This window comes from Protomyctophum bolini, assembly GCF_963924005.1.
Source record: "Protomyctophum bolini genome assembly, chromosome: 7".
Taxonomy (NCBI): domain Eukaryota; kingdom Metazoa; phylum Chordata; class Actinopteri; order Myctophiformes; family Myctophidae; genus Protomyctophum; species Protomyctophum bolini.
In genome coordinates, this window is record NC_137868.1 from 25991464 (window position 1) to 26013854 (window position 22391).

Sequence of the window (22391 nt, forward strand, 5' to 3'; positions counted from 1 at the left end):
GTGTGTTTGTCATGACCAGTTTTATATTGTGGAGTCTTCTAGTGTCTATAGGGCACGGGTTTCCCCGTGACAATTATATATTGGATGAATTGGGAACACAGGTTATTATAATTTCCCCCCCTCGATTTCCTGAAAAGTCACAGTCTTGGACACAGAGGTTTCAACCCGACAGCAACGATAATCCTGGCCTGCCTACCTGTGATGAGCTTAACGAGGGAGCTCCTGTCTCCGTTGACCGCTGCAGCGTGGACCTGGGAGCTGAGGCTGCTCGGCCCCGAGCTGACCGCTTCCAACGCCTGAAGCACAAGACACACACGTATCAATACTGCAATATAGTAACTTAAGTTTGAGTAACTTAAGCTTTCATATCATTGTAGTGGAGTGAAAGGTCTCTGAGTCTGAAATGTAGTGGGGTAGAAGTAAAAGTACAGATTTTTTTTAAATACTGAAGAAATCAAAAATAAATCAAAAGTACGGGACTGGAATACATGTACTTAGTTACTTTACACCACTGCCCACAGTAGCTCAACCAGATTTATTCATACAATACAACAGAATAGAATAAAATATTAAGCTCAAGAGACTTTACAAAATAACAATAATTGGAATGGAATTGGGTATTTGTAGGCTCGGCAAGTCTAAGTGACAATTCTGTTCTGCTCGAATACCTGCCACAAAGCAGCAGCAAGACCTTGAACTTTCCTTCTCTGTTACCAGTTCAATAAAGACCCCATAACATCCATCAACACACATATTAAAATAATATACATTTTCTGAAAGGGAGAAAATATGCGCACACGCACGCACGTGTGTGTGCGCAATGCATACATGGGGGGCAAGGGGGGCTACCGCTGAGGGGGTTAAATCTCTTCCTGGCCCCACTTAACCAGGGCCCAGTGCAGGCTGGGTAATCTGCAGACAGGAAGCAGCTGGGAGGGGAGACCCTGGTGGGGAGTGTGTGAGAGAGCGGAGCGGGGGTCTCTCTTCATGTCTTATTCATCTCTCATTAATACTGCAAGCCTCACTGTGTGTGTGTGTGTGTGTGTGTGTGTGTGTGTGTGTTCAGAGATGTGGAACAAGCCTTGCGGGGCACAACACAAAAATCAATTATTGGACCTAAACACATAAACGGCAGACACACAAACTCACAATCTGAGGTCTCATCAAGATGTTTTCATTAACAGTCTCGCACGCACGCACATGCGCACACACACACACACACACACACACACACACGCACACACACACACACACACACACACACTCACACGCACACGCACACGCACACGCACACACACAAGACTTCAGTTGCTATCCCCGGGTATCAGTGGTTCAGAAATTTATTGTGGAATGAAAGTTCTTCATACTAGTACAGAATTGAATTAACAGTAAACACTGAGGATTTTACATGTGCAAATGATAACAACCTGTGGCCATTGTACATATAAATGCATATACATGGTATGTCAGTGCTGAAAACATTAGCAGTACTACAGTGTCTGTACCGTGTTGAATGACCAGCCTGGACTACAACCAGACTCGACCCGTCAGTCAATGACGGGTCAGAGGACCTCCAGGTGTCCTTGAGGGGTCTCCAGCTAAATGAAGAACTGTTTAAGTTAAAAATGTGCATTATTTTAAATGTAGGCAATTCAAATTTAGCTGATCTACAACATTTCGCATTGCGATGCAAGTGTTTTTTCCCACATACATTTTTTGATATTGATGTTATATTATCAATAACATCTTCGTGTTTTGCCAATTATTTGAGGGCCCACTTGCAATATCCTTACGACCCACAGGTGGAGAACCACTGACTTACGGCCCCAATCCTGAGAACTAAAGGAGGAGGGAATACCTCCCTCTCATCCTCGTCTCCCTCCCTGGCTCCTGCTTGTAAAGAGGGCTCCTGTAGACACTGCGTGCCGCACGGCAATTACCCATCAGGCTCTCTGCTTTCTCACGCTCTGCCAAGTTGCCCGGTTTTATCACAGAGGGGCAACAGGGGTTAGTTAACGCATTTACTATAAAATGTTTGTTTGTGTGTGTGTGTGTGTGTGTGTGTGTGTGTGTGTGTGTGTGTGTGTGTGTGTGTGTGTGTGGGCGCATGCAAGTGTGTATTTGTGACATGGTAAGTATATCATTCAAAGGTGCGTGTGTGTGCAGGCCCGTACTATGCATACGCATGTGTGTCACTCTGAGTGTGTGTCATAATATGTGTGTGCGGTGCGTGTGCATCATACATGAGCCAAGCCGTGGGAAGTGATTTTCCGTGAGAGAGAGTTTTTATGGGGGCTTGACAGAAATCCACCACAAGCTTCTCTAATTTACAGACTACAAACGTAGCTCACTCATAGGCACGCACACACATACACAAAAAAACACATACACACCAGCATTTCTTGATCTATTGCTAATATCTAACACATGCTGAAATTAATAAGATGCCATATGGCTGTACCTTCAAAAACAACAGTGGTATCCTGTGTCTGGTGTTAACAACCCCATTATACAGAAAATTAAATTAAGCATTCTGCTGTCTGCTGTTTGATGTAATCCTTTTTAATCATAACAAGAGAGCTCATTTCACCCGGCCTAATTTCTACTCTGTAGTAGGCTACAACAAGCTAACACTTTCTCTTCCCTTCTTGTTTACGTATCACTATTCTTGTCTTTTTTTGTTAACTTTTGACACACAAGGTGATATAAAGCGTCCCCATATGGTGCAAGAGAGATGTGAATTGATTTATGAATAATACAAATATTGAAGTGCGAATATTCAAATTAAGTTTCATGGGGAGCTGTGTTTTGGCTAAAAAGGTCTTTGACAGGCGGTGTCTGACACCAAACAAAGAGGGCAGTAAAAATAACAGAGAGGCCCGTTGAGAGCACTGGAAGTGTTTCATTTAGCCATTCATAGCATGAATGAATGTGTTCCTCAGGGAGCAATCTGCCTATAACCATGAAGACAATAACTCAGGAGTAAACTATTGATCACAGGCCGACATCCAGACCAAGTGAACGTGTAGTGAGCGTGCATCTCTATTAACTATTGATTCTCGTCGATGCTGACATTATTTAGTCTTCATTCATATTCAGACTAAAATGTAATACAAAGTGAGATTAACAAAGAATGCTGCGACTCCCACAGCTTTCAGTAACACTACGGGAGAGTCTGACACATATTCCCTTCACTACCGCCCCCTACCACACCGCACACCTTCAAGTGCAACATGAATAGAGGCAAAGGCAACATGAGCAGGGAGTCAGTGTGTGTGTGTGTGTGTGTGTGTGTGTGTGTGTGTGTGTGTGTGTGTGTGTGTGTGTGTGTGTGTGTGCGCGTGCGCGCGCGCGCAAAACAAAATCTGGTTTTGATGGAGGACTGAGCTAGGCCATGCTGGGTAAGCGGCAGGGAACCGAGCTGGAGGCCTTTATTTCTGGCACGCACAAACGCTCACACACAAATTAAATTGTATTTCATTTTAACTTTAGTTTGTTTGCAGGATTGGGTGAAATGCTTTTGTTCAATGTTTTCAGTATGACTTGCATTAAATAAAATGCAGGGGTCTTCAACATTTTTCAGGTCAAGGACCCCTTAGTTGAGAGAGATGAAGCAGGGACCCCCACACTACATATGATATACAAGTTGTGTTGCAGATTAAACTTTATCTGACAATAAAGTACTATATCATATCATATCATAGATTTCATAGATAGCTTCATAGACTTTTTTGACAACACTACTATCAATGTGTATCAATGTATCAATGTGTAGTGTTAGATTCAGGTTAATGTGTATTTTCAGAACCACTCAAAACTTAGGTGGTCTGCTCTTTTCCCCCTCAAACCACAAAGCTTCACTGCGAGGTGTTCAGAGATTTTCGTCTAATGTTCCCCTCAGAATAGGGAGGCTAGGGTTCAAGTGGTTAATGTAAATAATATATTTTAAAAAATCCATCACACAAAGATTTGGCGGCCCCCCTGTCCACTCTGAGGATCCCCTGTTGAAGACCCCTGAAATAAAGAATACGAGTAAATATGAATGCGGTCAATGGACAGAAGAAGGAAAAAGATGACTATGAGTAGATGACAAAGAGTAGATTGTACAGAAGATGAAGACTTCCATAAGAAGAAGACGATGTGAACAACCAAACATTTGGTTGTTCAGTGAGAATCACTTTATCACAAATGATATGGGATGAAATGGTTTGGAAAATATATTTTACCAGCAACATTATTGACAGAATCCTTGAAAGAACAAATATTGGCATATAGAGAAACAAAGTATTTCTCCGTTGCTCCATTGGTTTAATGTAGTGCAAAGTTTGAATGGACAGATGACATCAGCCTGCTCTCCGACCACGTGTAACAAGCTCAGGAGCTCCTGACCAGAGTGGAGTCAGAGTGTGCCACGGTTGTTATCACCTGTAATATCCCTTCGGAACAGCCACCTCTGACAACAACAGAAGGCACTGCTCTGAAGTACCTGGGCTAATGGGTCAACTCAACAGAGTAAGATCTTAAAATGAGGAAGGCACTTGCATGGAGGGCCCTGAACGGCCTGGCCAGTGTATGGAATTCCAACCTCCCCCCGTGAAATCAAACTCAGCTTCTTCTATGCAACGGTAGAGTCTGTTCTCCTATACGGCAGTGAATGCTGGACCTTGAAGCCAACCCTGCAGATGTCTCTAGAAGAGTGCACATGTTACCAACAAGAATCTGTATGATGGAATGCCAGGAGAAGGAGAATGCCAAAGACACCAAGAGCTGCTAGCCAGCAAATTAGTGCTGTGGGAACCAACAAACGGGCACCGGTCACGAGGACGTCCCACATTAACATACTGTATGTGGATGACTGGAAGCAACGATGGAGGGCTTGTCTGAATATGACCTAAAGAGAGAAAGTTTGAATGCAAGACACTAGCATACACGTCAGCATTCAGATTGGAAGTTCAATGTCTTGTTGATATTTCAACACAATGCCGAAAGCACCCAAGATCGACCCGGGAACCTGCCAATTTCTTTTAAGTGAATGACTTTGTGTATTTATTTGCATTAAAAAGTTCATTCGTTTGTACATTATTTCCCCCCCCCCCCCCCCATACAATCTACAATTGTTGTATTGCTATGAGCAACTATTGTTCTAGAAACAAGAATCAAGATTAGAATCAACTTCATTGTCACATCACTGGTTTACAGGTGTAATGAAGTGGGTGGAATTCGTTTTTGCGCTTTGTTTTTCAGAAAGGGAGAAGAAGAAAGAGGATGGCAGAAAACCCAAATATTAAAGAAGCATGTCAGAGATTTAAAAAAAATGTCTACAGTGGAAAGTGGCAACACATAGTTACACATAGCTGCAGGTATGTGCATGAGATTAGACATAACTAAGGTGCAAAGAAAATGTATATTGTCCCAATAAACTATATATTTAACTATATTATTCTCTAAAGGGGTGTTCAATTCTCAATTGTTCTATTAGGAAAGACTTGGTGGGCAGGTTTGAACTGGACACCCTGGGACTGAGTACTTACTGCACCACTAGGGACATGGCTTAGTTTACAGGGTAAGAAGTTACGTTGACATGTTATATGTCAGTATATAACATATTTATCTATGACATATGCAACTGTTTGCCAGCAGCATTGGATATAGCAGAAATGTGACTATTGTGTGTGTGTAACAATATTACACAATATTGAAGCGTGAATACACATGTGCGTGGGGGTAAGTAGTTACGTTGACATGTGTCACGTGACTGAACGACGTGTGTCCCGTGCCGTGTGCATGCACATACGTGCTGCGGTCTCTGCGTCTGTCTCTCTATTTTTGTTGCCGACTGCATGTGGCATACAGTAGGTGAGGTGTGGCAGTCTCTGTCTCTGTGTGGCAGTCTCTGTCTGTCTGTCAGTCTCTGTGATAAATAGAAAAATAGTGCTGTTAAATGGAACAGGTGTTACCGGTTCCATTTAGTGTACAGTGTTTCTCAAACTTTTTAATTATCAAGGACCCCCATAACTCTCAGAGTTACAGACGCATACGGGGCCATTTGGAACATACTCAAGGGCCCACTGGTGTAGCAGAGTGTTTCCAGTGAGCCAACATGCAGTATAGCAGCCAAATTACTTTGTTTGACCAGAATGGAACAGAGCCTTCATTAGTATCACCGGTAACACCTGTGAAGGAAGTAGGGAAGGGGCCCAAGTTCTTTCCAAAATGGCGTATGTGTGCATAGTCTCTGGCTAGCAGTAGATGATCCAAATCATCCCATATACAGTGGATGACAGCTTGCACTCAATTGGCTAGTTCCACTTCATACTCACAGTCCCCTATCCCATCTGGATACAGAATGTTGGATCTTTCATTATGAATTCACAAAAAATAACAGTTGTCATCGACAGATTGCGACACACACACACACACACACACACACACACACACACACACACACACGCACACACACACACACGCACACACACACACACACACACACACACACACACACACACACACACACACACAGACCACAGACACAGATAAAGACATGCTTGCTACACACAACTTAATTATTCAACAGTTACAGTGTTCTGGATTATAAATCAACAACTATGAGTAGTGTTATCCATAGAAACCAGAGATACAATGTGTAACATTAAAGCAGTTATTACAGTGTCTTTAGGACAGTACAGTGATGTTCGTACTGTATCAGCTATACGTGTGTCTCAGCAGAACACTGACTGGAGGCACCCAGCCCCGGTTTTGATTGACAGTAAAGTGGAGAGAGGAGTGATAATATCAGCCCATTGGGACATCCAATCTGCAAGCCCTATTACTGGGGGACTTCCTGGTTCCCCCAAGGACCAATGAGCTGCCTCCCTCAGCTGGGGGCCGCACCTTGGGGCACAGCAGGGCCAATCAGCAGGTGGGAACATCTGACTGACACATAGATCAGCTCATTTACATCATTACCACAATGCATCCTGACAAATGAGCCCCCGGGGTGTGGGCCAATCACCTGGGAGCATAATGCAATTAGGCGGGACCACAGCTGTCAATCTTACAGCCATGGGGTCCAGGTACTAAAACGCCACAGCTCAAGATATCTCTTTCCTAACGCATGCAGCCATGCACGCACACACGCGCGCACACACACACACACACACACACACACACACACACACACACACACACACACACACACAGCGGTGCAACAAGGCAGTGTTGGACATGTGCATGTGTGTGCTAGGCAGGGGTTACAGGACAGACTGGTTCCCTATCTGTCTCCTGAGGGAGGACAGAAGACTCTCAGCCAGAGAGAGAGAGAGGTGGAGTGTATGGAAGCTCCGGGGAGTATGAGATTGACTTATGTTCTCAAAGGACTTACACCTGGGCAGAAATGTGCAAGCACGTGTGTGTGTGTGTGTGTGTGTGTGTGTGTGTGTGTGTGTGTGTGTGTGTGTGTGTGTGTGTGTGTGTGTGTGTGTGTGTGTGTGTGTGTGTGCGCGCGCGTGTGTGTGCATGCGTGCGTGCGGGCCGGGTGCATGCGGTCGCCCAGGCACTGAAGTCCACCGGGGCCAGGTGTTGTTTATGCTTCTAGTCTGAGAGCTATGAGAGGTCTGACAACAAAGGGAGCAGAGAGAGATGGGAGATGGGAGCTCTCACACTGGTGAGCATTTGATTGGCATCTAATCGAGTATTGCTGGTAATGAGGCTTATCTCTGTCTCATTAGGGTGTGATATCATACCAGAACATTCCACTGAGTTCTGCACCGCATGTCGCTAACGTGTGTGTGTGTGTGTGTGTGTGTGTGTGTGTGTGTGTGTGTGTGTGTGTGTGTGTGTGTGTGTGTGTGCGCGCGCTGTGTAAGCTGGTCAATGCCACAGTTACTATCAGTCCGTCCGTCAGGTTATGCTGTAAAGATGAATCTTAGACATTGATAACACTCACCCCCAGCCCCTTCCAGTGTTTGCAGTGTAGTGGGTCTCACCAGCCCGTGTTAGAGGGAATACAGCCACTAAACTAGAGTACCAACTGATCTGTTCTCAGTAACAGGGAATTGATCCAGTCCCAGTCACTCTCTCTGACTGAGTGGTTTAGGTGCCGTCAAAAACATTCTGAATGGGATGGTGCCTGCCAGGGGCCTCAGCCAGATGACCGTAATGCTCCTGTGAGTCGTGAGGAGTTCGAATCCAACTCCCTTCATGTCTCTTCTATCTCTGCCCTAGTTTTCCAGGCTCTCTACAGTCTCCAATGTAAATAAAGCATGTTGTCATGTTTAAAAACACTCGGAAAGACAGTGGAGGACCTACAGTGTTGTGATAACGTCCCATTATGTCCCTAATGAGACAGCCCCGGGAGAAAGAAGAGAGGGGGGGGGGGCAGAGATCAGCTTGTTCTCCTCCCCCCATTCCTTTCTACCCTCCAACTCTTTCCCCACCCCTCTGAGTCTAATTGGACTAAAACTGTGATCTAATTAAATGTCCAATTAGAGTGCAGAGGGCCATGTGCCCGCCGGCAAATCAGAGCACAGGGACATAATCAGCTGGAAAAACAAACAAAAATCAATGGGAAAGAGGGGAAAGGGAGAAAGATGGGAAAAAGAGAAGGAAAAATTGGAAGAAGATGGACAGATGAAATCAGAGGGGAAGAGAAAAAGAGTGGAGTATCTAACACGAGACTTTAATTATATGTATCACAACTTCAGACATGAGAGCTATTTTATACGAATGTGAATATCATTATACCAAATTGACTATTCATAACTCAATATATCTTACAGCTGCTTGGTTAAAAGTTGTCGTCATCCAACACTGGTGATTTATACACGTATTATAAGATATTATTGACATAACAATTGGCTAAATTTGACAGAACTTTTCAAATAAGCCATGCATGCATAATGCATTGTCAGATTATAACGAGCTGATATCCTCCCAAAAAGAACACGCGTGTGCGTACGTGCGCGTGCACACGCACACACACACACACACACACACACACACACACACACACACACACACACACACACACGAAAATCTCTCTAACTCCATCTGTGGTTTGCTTACACACTGGGAACCCCCTATGGACAGCTTTAGCCCATCAAATATTAATACTGGGATTCAATTCAACATTCCATCCTGATCCCCTTAACAATTAAGCTCTTTTACACACAGAGAAACAGTAAGTATATGGCAGACACAACAATTATATAGCCACATTTTATCTCTGGTTTCTATGGATAACACTACTCATAGTTGTTGATTTATAATCCAGAACACTGTAACTGTTGATTAATTAAGTTGTGTGTAGCAAGCATGTCTTTATCTGTGTCTGTGCTGTGGTCTGTGTGTGTGTGTGTGTGTGTGTGTGTGTGTGTGTGTGTGTGTGTGTGTGTGTGTGTGTGTGTGTGTGTGTGTGTGTGTGTGTGTAAATAGGGAGGGAAGAGAAGGAGAGAAAGAAATGTGGGGCTGTGTGTGCATGCATGTGTGTGCTTGTGTCTTTGTTTGTTAGAGAGAGAGAGAGAGAGAGAGAGAGAGAGAGAGAGAGAGTTGGATTCTCACCATTGGTGGGAAGGCCTGAGCAGATGTTCCCCAGTTCAGAGCATCCTGAGTGGTTCTGGGTGCTTCTCCAGGTCCCCTACTTGCCCTGATCCTGCCTCCTACTGGGACCAAGAAAGAGGATCACTCACATACTGAGACCTGTCCACCTGTTCACACTCTAACTGCCAACACACAGTGCTATTGTACTGTATCATTATGACTGAGATTGCATTTCATTGATATTATGTTGTTTATTGTTATGTTGTTTATTTTTCATGTCATAGTTGTAATTGTGCTTTGGCAGCACTTGTCAAATGTCATGCCAATAAAGCCAGTTGAATTGAAATTGACTGGTTCTTTACCTTCTGATGGCAATCATGGGATACAAATGTATGCACTTCAGCAAGATTGCATGAACTATAACTGTATACACAGAATATAGAGTAGAATATATACACAGTATATAGAGTATACAGAGTGCAGTGCTCACTGCTGGGACAATCCAACTTTCTGATAACGGTTTTGGCAGAGACTTTTGTTGTACACACACAGGCACATCTGAATGCTTTTTTCAACAGACTACCAGCGTGATTTTGGATTCATGGTAAAGAGCCATGCGTGCAATCGCTGCCTTTAGAGTCTAAAGGCAGCGATTGCACGCATGGCTAAAGTTTAGACTATAGTCACTAGACTAGGCTTGCAGGAAGACAACATCATAAAGTAATCCAAAAGTGATGCAATTCACCCCAGTTTAAAGACATCGGTGATTCATACGCGTATTTTGCTCACAGGACACGTTGTAAATTCTCCTACTTAGTTGAGTATAGAGTTATAGTCACTGCAGTTGAAAGATCCATTGAATGTTAACTTCGTTTGTATTTACTTTAACTTACCTTTTCCCTTTGTCTCGGATGAAGTCAGAAAGTTGTCTTCCAAGGCGTCCCGTTGGATCGCAAACATCTGGGGGTTATAAAAACACTACAACTCCCGTTGCGCGTCGCGAGGTGACCGGCCGCCATGCTTGTAGTTTTGTTCACCACACCGCGGTCTGTATGGTCTGTTTTGCGGATGAGTTACCCTCACAACCCAAAACTACAATTCCCGTCGACGCAAAGGAATACCCGGAAGTAAGGCTCAGGGTTCCGTGGTCACAGTGAGATCGGCTCGCCGTCCGTTTCCTGGCTGCTGTAACGAGACTGGGAGAGAGGAGGAGAGTGGCGTCGAGCTGAGCAACATCACAACCTCCAACTCACTTTTTACAATGAAGCTGTTACCAACATCACCGTGTCTCCAGGGCGGCTGTGTTGGGGTTCTACTGCTGGTAAGCACCTGCACCTGTGTTCCACAGCCTGCACTAACAGCTAGTTCATATAATTGTGATATGAACTAGCCAGCCCAAGCTAGCGTTAGCCAACTGACGTTAGCTCTGGTTGCTGCTTGATAACCATTCACTTAGCCTCTGTTGGCAAGTAAAGTGGCTAATATGACTAGCAGGCTACAGAAGCCGCATTTGGACCTTTAACGGCTCATATAACTCATTCAGGTGAGCCCTTCTATCTGTGTGCCTCTGCCAAGGCTACGTCTGTCACAGAACGACGCTAGCCGACTGTAACGTTACATTCTAATGAACTACAACACTATGTCAGGCTTGGTGTCACATTAACGCCAAATGAGCAGCATCCATTCAACATTCATTAGGCAACAGATAGTTTGATGAACCGGGTGGTAAAGGCTAGTCTACTGCATATCTCGACACTGCTACTTGATTTGCATCTCATGGCTAGCTGTCAAGCTAAAAATGTTGGTTTAATAAATGGACGTTTGATATATTCGTTTGGGATAAATAGTTGAATAGATCTATCACAATTGCGGATGTAGTAGTAACTAAGTAGTTGTTTGCTATTCATGCATCTCTGTGTCTTGCGGAACGATGCTTGCCGGTTGGTGAATTCCTCTGTTGTGGCTCATTCCTATTGGCTGACGACCCGGAACTATAGTCAGCGCTTCTGTTTGCAGAGTTTGGGCCTGAAAAAAATAAAAGGAACAACTTTGTTCACCCCCACAGTGAAGATCTGTTATTTCACTAATGTTATAAGTACATTTAGAATATTACACAGATCAGACCATTCTATACATCATGAAGCCATGGTTACAGTTTATTGTTATGACTGTGGAGCTGAATCTTATTGTTGCACAGCTATGGAAGAAGAGACTGTCAGGAAAATCTCTACTGTAAGGTCATCTTACCATACTGGTATGACACAGCATGTGTTTAAGTGCTGAAAATAGCTGTGTGTGTGTGTGTGTGTGTGTGTGTGTGTGTGTGTGTGTGTGTGTGTGAGAGAGAGAGAGAGAGAGAGAAAAGAACAGAGATGCTGTGCATTTTCAGAAACAGTTGGACAATGGACATTAGTATGACTTCCCTGTTAAGGCAAACAATATCGTTATAATAGCCTAGCAAATTAATTTAGCGTTTTTGCCAAAAAAACGGCACGTATTTGCCATTTTTACTATATATATATTTATATTACTATTATGAAAATAGTTATAATAGCCATAATGTATGGATGTAGATCTGCTAGTTGAACTATTTAAATTTATTTTTCAAGATAGTAAAATATGGAAGAAAAAAAGTTTAGGGATAAAGGTTAAGGCACGCCCCAGATATAGGGCCACATGTGTCAGTCATCAGTTAAGTCCGTGGACCATCGATTGAGAAACAGTATAAGACATGGGATGCATTCCATAGCAAGTATTAAGAAAGCACTAATTACAACACAACAGTGGTCCCCAGGTTGATCCTTAGTCAAGGTGGTGGTCCCTGGTTCACAATCAGTTGAAAACCCCTGTTTTATACCAATACCATTTAAGTGGTATAAAGGTCAGTCAGATATATATACCGGTAGTATAATTTCGTTTTCCATCTTTGTGACAAACATTAGGCATACACAGGAACAGTTTTGACATCATTTTGGAAATATTCAAATGTTCCCCTTATGCACAAGGTCGGTATCGGTATTGGCCAAGCGTGAGAAAAACAACCAGTTATCGGTCTCCAAAAACCTGATCGGAGCACCTCTATTTAGGACAGCCAACTCTTGAGCGACTACTCTCTCTATACTTTGACTGCTGTCTCATACATAGACATGTATGATGTGTGTTTGCATATCAAACTGTTGTGGTGTGGGAGTTGCAGAAACATATCCTGTTTGGCAGGTGTTAAAAGTTGCAGAGATCAAGTATCACAAATGCTGCAGATGTAGTGATGATGTCATGATCACTACAATCATGACATGATCTACCAGTCCAGTACCACATATGACCACTGTTTCCTACATTTCGAAAGAATTCCATGTAAAAATATTTAATATATATATTTTTAAATCTATTAATTTGAGGGGGGGAAATACTTTTAAAGATTAGAACTTGAAGTAATTAAAATAGAAGATTTACAAGCTCACAATGTGTTGTAGATTGGCTATTTTCACTAGTTTGGGTTACGGAACTTACGGGGAGACATACTATACATACTTTTGGGCTTGAGCTAGATGATGGAACTACTGATAAAGGCTGTAGCTATTGTTGCAGGCCTACATTTAGTGTGTGTGTGTGTGTGTGTGTGGGGGGTGGGGGGGTGTGTGTGTGTGTGTGTGTGTATACAGTATATATATATATATATATATATATATATAGTCACACACGTATCTAGACTTGCTATGTATATTATGGTACACCTTACTTCTCTTCTGGCCTATGGTTTGACCGCAACCCCTCTTTCCTCTTTACAATGCTCTTCCTCATTGACTGCATTTTTGTCACTGTTGCTCTCTACCAGACAACGTTCTAGTCTGCGTCTTTTCTCCTGTTGCAGCTTTCAGCAGGAAATAATTAACATGAGACTGTTTTCAAATGACACCAGTGGAAGCGAGATAGATAGATAGATGGATAGATGTCATCTGGGATTTTGGATATATGGCAGTAGTAGATAGTGTTGTCTTTTCCTGCAACATAATTTTCTGAACGTACCAGACACATTGTGTAAATATTTTGTGATAATTTAATAAAATACATAGATTTTGCCCAGCCCTAGCTGCCAGTGTTAAAGGTGTAGTCCACCATCTGTAGTCATCATATGGGCATACCTACTAATGGATGGCAAAGAAATTGGCAAATTCAATTTTTTTTTAATATCAAAAGTCCATAAAATATTTGTTAAATTACTTCCTGAAAGCGTGATGACGTGTCGACTGTCGAGGCCCACATCTATTAAAAAAAAAATTAAGCTCACCAGTTTGATTCCCATTGCTTCTTTGTCCTCCACACTACAGCTGTTTGATTTAAAGAACTACTTTTAATCAAGATGTCATCCAGAATTCCAGACTGTATTACTTGTTTTAAATGTAATGCTTTGCCCCACTTCTTTCTGTCACTTTGTTTACAAACGTGAGAGGAAGTCACAGACTTGGAGACCACATAGCCTGGAGGGATGCAACGCTCTGATTGGTTCAGAAACATCAGAGCCAGCGTTTCAAGCTGAAACTTAAAAAATAAAATGCCCACCATTTCCGTTTCACTAAACCTTTAAGATAATGCTGGACTATGGTGACTGACTGGCTCACTTTCTTTTATATTTCTGCTCATTTGCTTGTTCACAAAATTACACTAACCATCATCCTACTGGCATGCCTCCATGTGTGCCTTTGCCGCATGGTAATCATAGTTTGTATTGGGTGTTTTTCAGTGTGTCTGATTATAATTCCCCTTCTCTCTCTGTGTGTGTGTGTGTGTGTGTGTGTGTGTGTGTGTGTGTGTGTGTAGGTGATGGGCCTTTCTGCCCCAGGACAGACAGAGATCACCAGTCTGGACACAGGAAACATTGATGACACCCTCAGTAAGACACTCAAAGATCTTTTCTATCTTAACCCATTAAGACCTGATTCTACAAATATCTTCTAAATCCTATTAGTTTTCTGAAAAATGTATGTTGTTACATACGTATGCGGTCTAGTCTAACTTGGATTCAGGGGGGTGGACGCCTCTGCCTTGCATAGTCCCCAGTGAATAGGCAGTTTGCCCTTCACCCATTTTTGAATTATTTTTTAAATATATGAAGGTATTGCGGGCAGGGATTTTTACAAAAAAGCCCCCCTTTTAAAATACATACACACATACATACCTACATACATACATTTCAGAAGTTTTAGCAGTTTTTAAGGACCCACTTTTAGGCCAGTGCACCAGAGCAAGCTCTTGCCTTTTTTTAAACCCTACCCATTTTAACCAAATACATACATTACATACATACATACATACATACATACATACATACATACATACATACATACATTTCAGACGTTTTAGCAGTTTTTAAGGACCCACTTTTAGGCCAGTGCACCAGAGCAAGCTTTTGCCTTTTTTTAAACCCCACCCATTTTAACCAAATACATACATACATACATGTATATATTCAACAAGTAGCCTTTATATCTTCTATTTTTGAATAGCCAACGTATAAAATATAATCTAAAATGATGGTCTCTCAGTTCTCATAGTTTTTTTTTCTTTTTTTTTAGGAATGTACAGATTTGCGGATGTTGTGCTTCAGATCTAATTACCATTTGAGCCATGATTTTGGTTCATACAGTACTGTGTTTTTATCTTTGCAGATAATGCTGGGGTGGCGATAGTGAACTTCTATGCAGACTGGTAAGTGTGTCAATGCACTTTGTTGGACTTGCCCTTCAGTTATAAAGGGATTGCACCCATTATCTTTTTTATTTTGATTCACTTCAAAATTCATTCATTCAAATTAAATTGTGACTTCTGCTGTTTTTCTTCCAAGATAGCCATGCTGTTGACACTAAACATATCAGCATGTCAGAAGTAATCTATCTAACCCAGAACAAACCTGCTAGTGTTAAACATTAAAGAACAAAATACATTGGATTTGTTTAAGTAAAATATGCAAAGCCCACAAATCACACAATACCACCTCCCTCTCTCTTTCAGGTGTAGATTTAGTCAGATGCTCCATCCAATCTTTGAGGAGGCCTCTAACGTGGTGAGGGAGGAGTATCCTGATTCTACACAGGCTGTGTTTGCTCGTGTCGACTGTGACCAACATTGTGAGTATTGACTCCTTCTCTTTTGACTTAGGCATAGTTATATTTACCTTTTTTTCTTCTATTTTTACTTACATTATTATTTCTTGTAACATCAGTAACTGGTGCTCTATGTTTGGTAAGCGCATGGGGGCGTGCGCGCACACACACACACACACACACACACACACACACACACACACACACAGTCATACACAAAGAAATTGCGGAGTTAGCAAAAGTGTCATTCTCATTCCTGTGTCAAGTGTGGTGATTCTTCTCACTCCAAAACCGGATCAGAAATAAAGCATTGTTGAAAATGAAAGCAACATTTATTTTGATAGGCTTTTTTTTATGCACATGAAGGAGCACAAAAGGAATGCAATTCTTATCCATTTGTGCAAGGCCGAAGCTGTTATATTTAGCTTAACATTAACCTTTATGTTCAAATAGTTTTCAGTATAAAATATACTACTATACCGTAAGACATGTTAGGCTACATCATTAAATGCATCCACCTGTCATTCATTTGTTGAAAAGAGATATGACTGTTTAAATATTTATCATAATGTCCGACCAACTGTAATCATTCTGGACATTCTGGATGGCAGTTTAAAATCCCAGTGTGACCTCAGACTACACCGAAGCACAAACAAAATACCAGACTCTTTTGAGATAAAACAAATTAAAGAGAATAATTGATAACCAGCAAACTGTTTGAAGACTAATGACAAAACTGCTGCAGCCTGTGAAGACTGGAGGCTTAGAGACACCCTGCAGCGTGACTGACACCTGCCACACACACACACATACACACACACACACACACTCATTCACTGTGAGCCGCCAGAATATTTACTCTCAGCAGGGGGCAGCTTTCATGTGAGAGATCAGAGCTCGCAGGCGACTGATGGCAGTGTTTTCAGGCTGCAGTTATACCACTATCTCTGTCTCTGCCCCCCATCCACAAATGTCCCTGTGTTTTCACTGCTCTGCTCCTTCCGTGCCATCAACTGATTTCTCGTGTTTGTTTGTTTGTTTTTTCCTTCTGAGCAGCGGACATTGCCCAGCGTTACCGGATCACAAAGTACCCTACGCTGAAGATGTTCCGAAACGGGATGATGATGAAGAGGGAGTACAGGGGTCAAAGGTCAGTGACGGCCATCGCAGACTTCATCCGCCAACAGAAGATAGACCCTGTCAAAGAGCTCCAGTCCCTGGAGGAGATCGGTACTCTGGATGTGAGTGGGCAAAGCAAATGATTCATACAAAACATACACACACATATTTGTATTGCTGTACTTCAGCATTGTAGGATGGTCATTTGGCTCTCACCAGTACAATACAAGAAGCACACACGCACACACTCACCATCACATGTTATCAAATAAACTCTAGCCAATATTCTCTCGTTTCTCTCTTCTTATTCACCAGAGGAGCAAGAGGAACATCATAGGTTTCTTTGAACAGAAGGACTCGGAGAACTACCACAGTTTCGAGAAGGTTGCCAACATCCTTCGAGACGACTGCTCATTCATGGCCGTCTTCGGGTGAGACACCAAAAAGAAAAAAGACAAGCTCAGGCTTTGTGACTTATTGTACAAGTAGGCCATGCACCCTTCTCATTGAGACATGCTAACGTGTGGCTTCTTTTTAGTTGCTGGATCTGTGGTTTAAGTCAGCGATTCTCAACATCAGGGCCAGCTTGGTCCAAATGGACACTTGCATGCCCCAGAGATTAACACAATGGGGGTCCCCCTAGTGGTCACTGGACCTGAAGCAGTGGTTTAGGTCTTGATTCTGTTTGATGATCAGGTTCTTCTCCCCTCCCCCATCCAGTGCTACATCAGAGCCTGAGAGGTTCAGCGGAGACAACGTCATCTATAAGCCTGTTGGGGAGACTGTTCCTGACATGGTGTACCTGGGTTCACTCACCAATTTCGACCTCACCTATGCCTGGTCCCAAGACAAATGCGTTCCCCTGGTCAGGGAGATCACCTTTGAAAACGGAGAGGTCAGTTCCCACTTTACTTGTTGAACACATGCCACATCTCCAATAATCTGTCATTGCCCATAATCCATTTCTATCAGTATATCATATGAATTATTTTTGATTAATGTAGCATGGTAAAGATATATAGGAGTATTATAAATTATTATTGATGAATGAAATAATGTATGTATATTTGTGGTGTGTATATTTGGAAATGTGAGTGTATACAAACAATTTGATTATTTATGTAGTTTCCCCTCTTCAGCATTTATGCTTTGTCATCCTATGACATCCTATGATGCAGCCAGCGGTGAAATGTAATCCAGACCCATGAGTCATGCTTCCCAGAGCCGTAGAGTAAGACAGAGTTACGACATTGAGGAGTCAGAAAACAGCCTGGTCACGTGGTTCATGTACTCGCGCGAGCCCATAAACCCAATGCATTCCGTAACTTCCGGTTGTCCCCATTTGAAGCCTTCAAATGGGGACAAACCAATAGAAGTCTATGTAGAAGAGCTGCCATTGGACTAATGGACTGGCCCCATGAAGTGAACGGAGTTGTCGTAACTCTGTCTTACTCTATGGCTCTGTGCATTCCCAAGCAATGTCATTCTTTGATTCACTGTGTGTTTCTCAGGAGCTAACTGAAGAGGGGCTGCCATTCCTCATCTTGTTCCATGTCAAGGAAGACCCAGAAAGTTTAGAAAACTTCCAGCACGAGGTGGCTCGTCAGCTCATCAGTGAGAAAGGTATGTGTGTGTGCAAAAATGCATCTGTTTTGTACATTTTGTCTGCCACTGTAACATTTCAAACAAATTATTTCCCCCCCTCTGTACTAATTAATTGTAGAATTGGCAAACCCTAATCTGTTCCCAATCAAAAAATCCTAAAGGATAACTTAGTTAAGCCAAAATGTGTGGCAGTGATTATAGCAGGAAACGACAACAGCGTGGAGCAATGTGTTTTAAGGAACAAACCGATGAAAACAAAAATAATCATGTGGCATTCCATAACTGTGTAGTTTAAATGCATGATATTAACCTGGTAGATGGTACTACCGGTATAATTTGAACAGAAAATATTGCTACCCATCTCCTGATTTCAATGGCATTTGGGGATCTGCAGGGATATCTTTGCCCTTTTCCCCTATATATTCCACCATATATGGACATGCCAGTCCATATTGTGTGTGTGTGTGTGTGTGTGTGTGTGTGTGTGTGTTTTGTGACTGTTTGCTATTATAGGCATGTCTGGTTATATGTGCCTGAACATCCTTGATCCTTGGCCCTCCCCAGGGTTCCGAGTTGGATTCGGCTGCATTCAAACAGTGTTTTATACAGTACGTAATACGTATGTGGTCTTAAAGCCAATGTTCCTGTCTCTCCCTTAGGGTCTATAAACTTCCTGCATGCAGACTGTGAGAAGTTCCGCCATCCTCTGCTGCACATTCAGAAGACCCCTGCTGACTGTCCTGTTATTGCTATAGACTCATTCAGACACATGTATGTCTTCCCCGACTTCAAAGACGTGGCGTAAGTATCTCCTGTTCAAAACAAAAACAACAACCACTCTTCAAATGCTGGCATGGGCAATTCCCATGGATCTCTGTAGAGCAACTTTGTGTTCATGTTGAGAATTGCTCAGATATACTAAATGTTCTTCATACACAGGCATGTCACTCAGTACTCTATGGGTATAAGTAACAACGTCTCCGCCATATATGACGCCTGCCAATTATAGCAGAGACACCACAATACTTTGACAGCCTTTTTGTCTCCTTTTTGGGCATCCCAAGTTGTTGGAACCCTCTAACAACCAGTCTGTGCGTATGCCCTAGGCTGCCAAATATAAAGACAAATAGTCTTCACCTATAACACACACACACACACACACACACACACACACACACACACACACACACACACACACACACACACACACACACACACATCTATTTCACACTCAGGACACAACATGACACACTTCATACAGAGCACCAGAGAAATGTCACACCTCTTAAAATCTATCCTTTATTAATGGGCCAGGACACCGGTGCTAATGTGACATGATTTGGCACGTGCAATTAGTGCTAAACTAATCCAGTTTAATCTAATTTGATGTTATTTATTCTGCCCCCCACCATCACCACTACTCTGCCCCCCTCCTCCTCAATCAGCGTTAGATCAGATAGACAGAGCCCTGAGGACTGACCAGCCCTCCACAACCTAATTATATCACATCACTATCTCACCAACACTACATGCGGCACACACAGCACAATCACATTAGTGCCATGTACCGTATGTTCTATACGTGTATATGTGCGTGTATGTGCCTGGATGCTGTTCGAACACCCAAAGATGCTGTGATTCGGGACCGTGTGTGTGAGACAGAGAGAGATATGACATGACAAGATCTCATGACCTTTGGTTATTAATAAGCACACTTCAGAGGATGGGGGATTTTATATGGATGAATGGTGCCCCATGACACATCTAGGAAGGCTGATGTATTTTATTGCTGCCTAAAGCAATATTGTTTTATTCCAACGGTTTAATTCCTATCAGTATCTCGTAGTTTCCCCTGGTCTGTCTTTATTGCCAACCTTTCTGTGTAGGAATGCATGACGAGCGCAGTCGTCATTCATACAACCTCTTTTTCTGGTGTGTGCGATTTCCAGGATTCCCGGCAAGCTGAGACAGTTTGTTTTGGACCTACATTCTGGGAAGTTGCACCGAGAGTTCCACCATGGACCCGACCCCACGGACAGCACACCAGGACAGGTCTGCATTACACACTCTGGTGTTACCCATCTGTTCTTGTTCCATTATATTTGAAGCATCTGTGTCATTTTAGATTTGAGCTATACTAGGATTTAGTATAGTGGTTCTCAAAAATAGTAGATACAAGCTCACTTCCGTAGCCAAATACATATTATTTTTGGGCGGTCTGCGTCACAACAAAGTTTGAGAACCACTGGTAGTCATTTGTAGAATTGGCCTCATTTTTAATGGGTAAGCTGTTTGTGTTGCACTGCTAATACTTACCTACACTTTTTTCTTAAATTCAAACAAAACGTGTACCCCTGCACCCCCAGGAGGAGACGGTAGGAGAACTAGCCAGCAGCCCGCCAGAGAGTTCGTTTCAGAAGCTGGCGCCCAGTGAAACCCGATACACCATCCTCAACAGGGACCGTGACGAGCTGTGATCTCCAACACCTCACAGGGAACCTGTGACTCCATGCCACGCCCCGGGGGGGAGGGGTCAGGGAGGGGGAATAGGGTTTGGACAGGCCGACGGGACAGCAACACCCAACACCCTTACTGAACAGAGAGAGAGACAGCAAGGAAGAATGGGGAGGTGACGATGAGAGAGAAGAGTGCAGTCTATGACACAACCGTGTTGGAATAACCTATATTTTCATAACTCTTATGTGTATAATTTTTATTTTGGATAAATGGGAGGAGGGGGTGGGAAAAAAAAGAAGTTTAAATTGTGTGTGCGTTTGTGTGGGAGGGAGTTGGGGTATTTGGACATCAAGATAATTGTATTTTTATTTTTTTTGGAGCTTGTAAATATGTTTGTGCTAAGTGGGCATGTCCGTCATCATCAGTCTAAATTAAATGCAGAGATTTCTTTATTTTATTTCTTTTCATTTTTTGTCACCCTGTTTATTTGTATTGTAGGAAAACAGAGTGTGCTCCATTCACTCCAGTTCTGTGGTTCCAGAAGTCCAGTTCAGTGTGTCTAGTGGGAGAGTCCCATGTCCCGCCTTGCCCTGCGGATTCTCACTGCATCTCAATAATACCCTATTCCAGTCCAATTAGTTTGTATAGCACAATATACGACATTGAGTCAATTTAAATGGCTTTCTTTCAGTGTGTGTGCTCCACGCATATTGGCCAGGTAAAATGACTAGAATTCTTTTTAGATACTTTAACCACTTTCACCCTGGCGTCCCTATTTTGGGCATGTCATTATAGGCGATAATGTTCAGAAAAATAAATTGTCGATCTACAAGCTCACAAGGCGTTGCAATGCAACATGTGAGCTTGTAGATCAACTCCTCCCTCCCCCCCTCGGAATAAGTATAAAGTAGGGCTTTCAAACAAGGTAGAAGAGGTAAAGGATCTGTTCTAAGACTATTGAGAGGAACCCGTGCTCTTCCTGGTACTAACGGTTAATAGATGATGTCACTGCTTTGCCATGGAGCCTCTGAGCTGTGTTCCCGGGAAACCAGACAAGGAAGAAAAAAAGTGTCTTGAAATGAAGTTAGAGAGAGAGAGATGATCATGAACCTCATTGACTGTTGATTTTGTTTACCTGTAAAATGTGTCTTTGTACTGAGACAGTGACCATCTCTCCCACGTCTGTCCCCTTTGTACTGAGACAGTGACCATCTCTCCCACGTCTGTCCCAGTGTTTTACAGCCAGCGATACAAGGGGGTTGGGGATGGGGGACTACATGATAAGCAGCAGACCAGCTGTAATCTGGTTGACTTTACACCAGTTTTTTCTAAAATGGCATCCTCGCTTAAAGGAGTAGTTCATCGGGTCATCGGTCAGTAGGAGCCGTTCAAACTATTGGCTCAGGAATGTGACAAACAAAAGAATTGCTTCATGGGGTGTATAATTGACTAGAAAATAAGTATTTTTGGGGTTTTTTGGGGGGGGGGGGGGGGGGGGGGTGAACTACTCCTTTAACATCCTTCCAAGGTTTTGTCACAAGTCTAGTTCCCTAAGGTCCAATTGGTTTGAAT

General features: G+C 42.8%; 2 protein-coding genes across 5 annotated transcripts in view; one reads left to right on the forward strand and one right to left on the reverse strand.

The window, feature by feature from the left end:
* Nucleotides 1-10565, reverse strand: part of invs (inversin) — a 31489-nt gene extending 20924 nt beyond the window's left edge. For 2 of the 4 annotated variants that reach the window (XR_013964404.1, XM_080768774.1), the window contains exons 1-3: nt 10431-10565; nt 9559-9659; nt 197-296 (exon numbers count right to left, since the gene is read on the reverse strand). Coding sequence is in view for 3 of the 4 variants with exons in the window: in XM_080768774.1 (XP_080624900.1) it covers nt 197-296; nt 9559-9659; nt 10431-10497 (268 nt within the window). In the remaining variant the exon portion in view is untranslated. Of the gene's footprint in view, nt 1-196; nt 297-9558; nt 9660-10420 lie in introns of all 4 variants that reach the window. The other 2 variants (XM_080768775.1, XM_080768776.1) reach the window with 2 other exon arrangements.
* Nucleotides 10566-10700: 135 nt separating this feature from the next.
* On the forward strand, nt 10701-21085 carry erp44 (endoplasmic reticulum protein 44). Its single transcript, XM_080768780.1, has 11 exons — nt 10701-10858; nt 14356-14428; nt 15204-15243; nt 15547-15662; nt 16695-16879; nt 17073-17188; nt 17478-17652; nt 18269-18380; nt 19022-19163; nt 20312-20414; nt 20729-21085. The coding sequence occupies exons 1-11, from the start codon at nt 10799-10801 to the stop codon at nt 20837-20839; spliced, it is 1233 nt and encodes a 410-aa protein (XP_080624906.1). The 5' UTR covers nt 10701-10798; the 3' UTR covers nt 20840-21085.
* The last annotated feature ends 1306 nt before the right edge of the window (nt 21086-22391 follow it).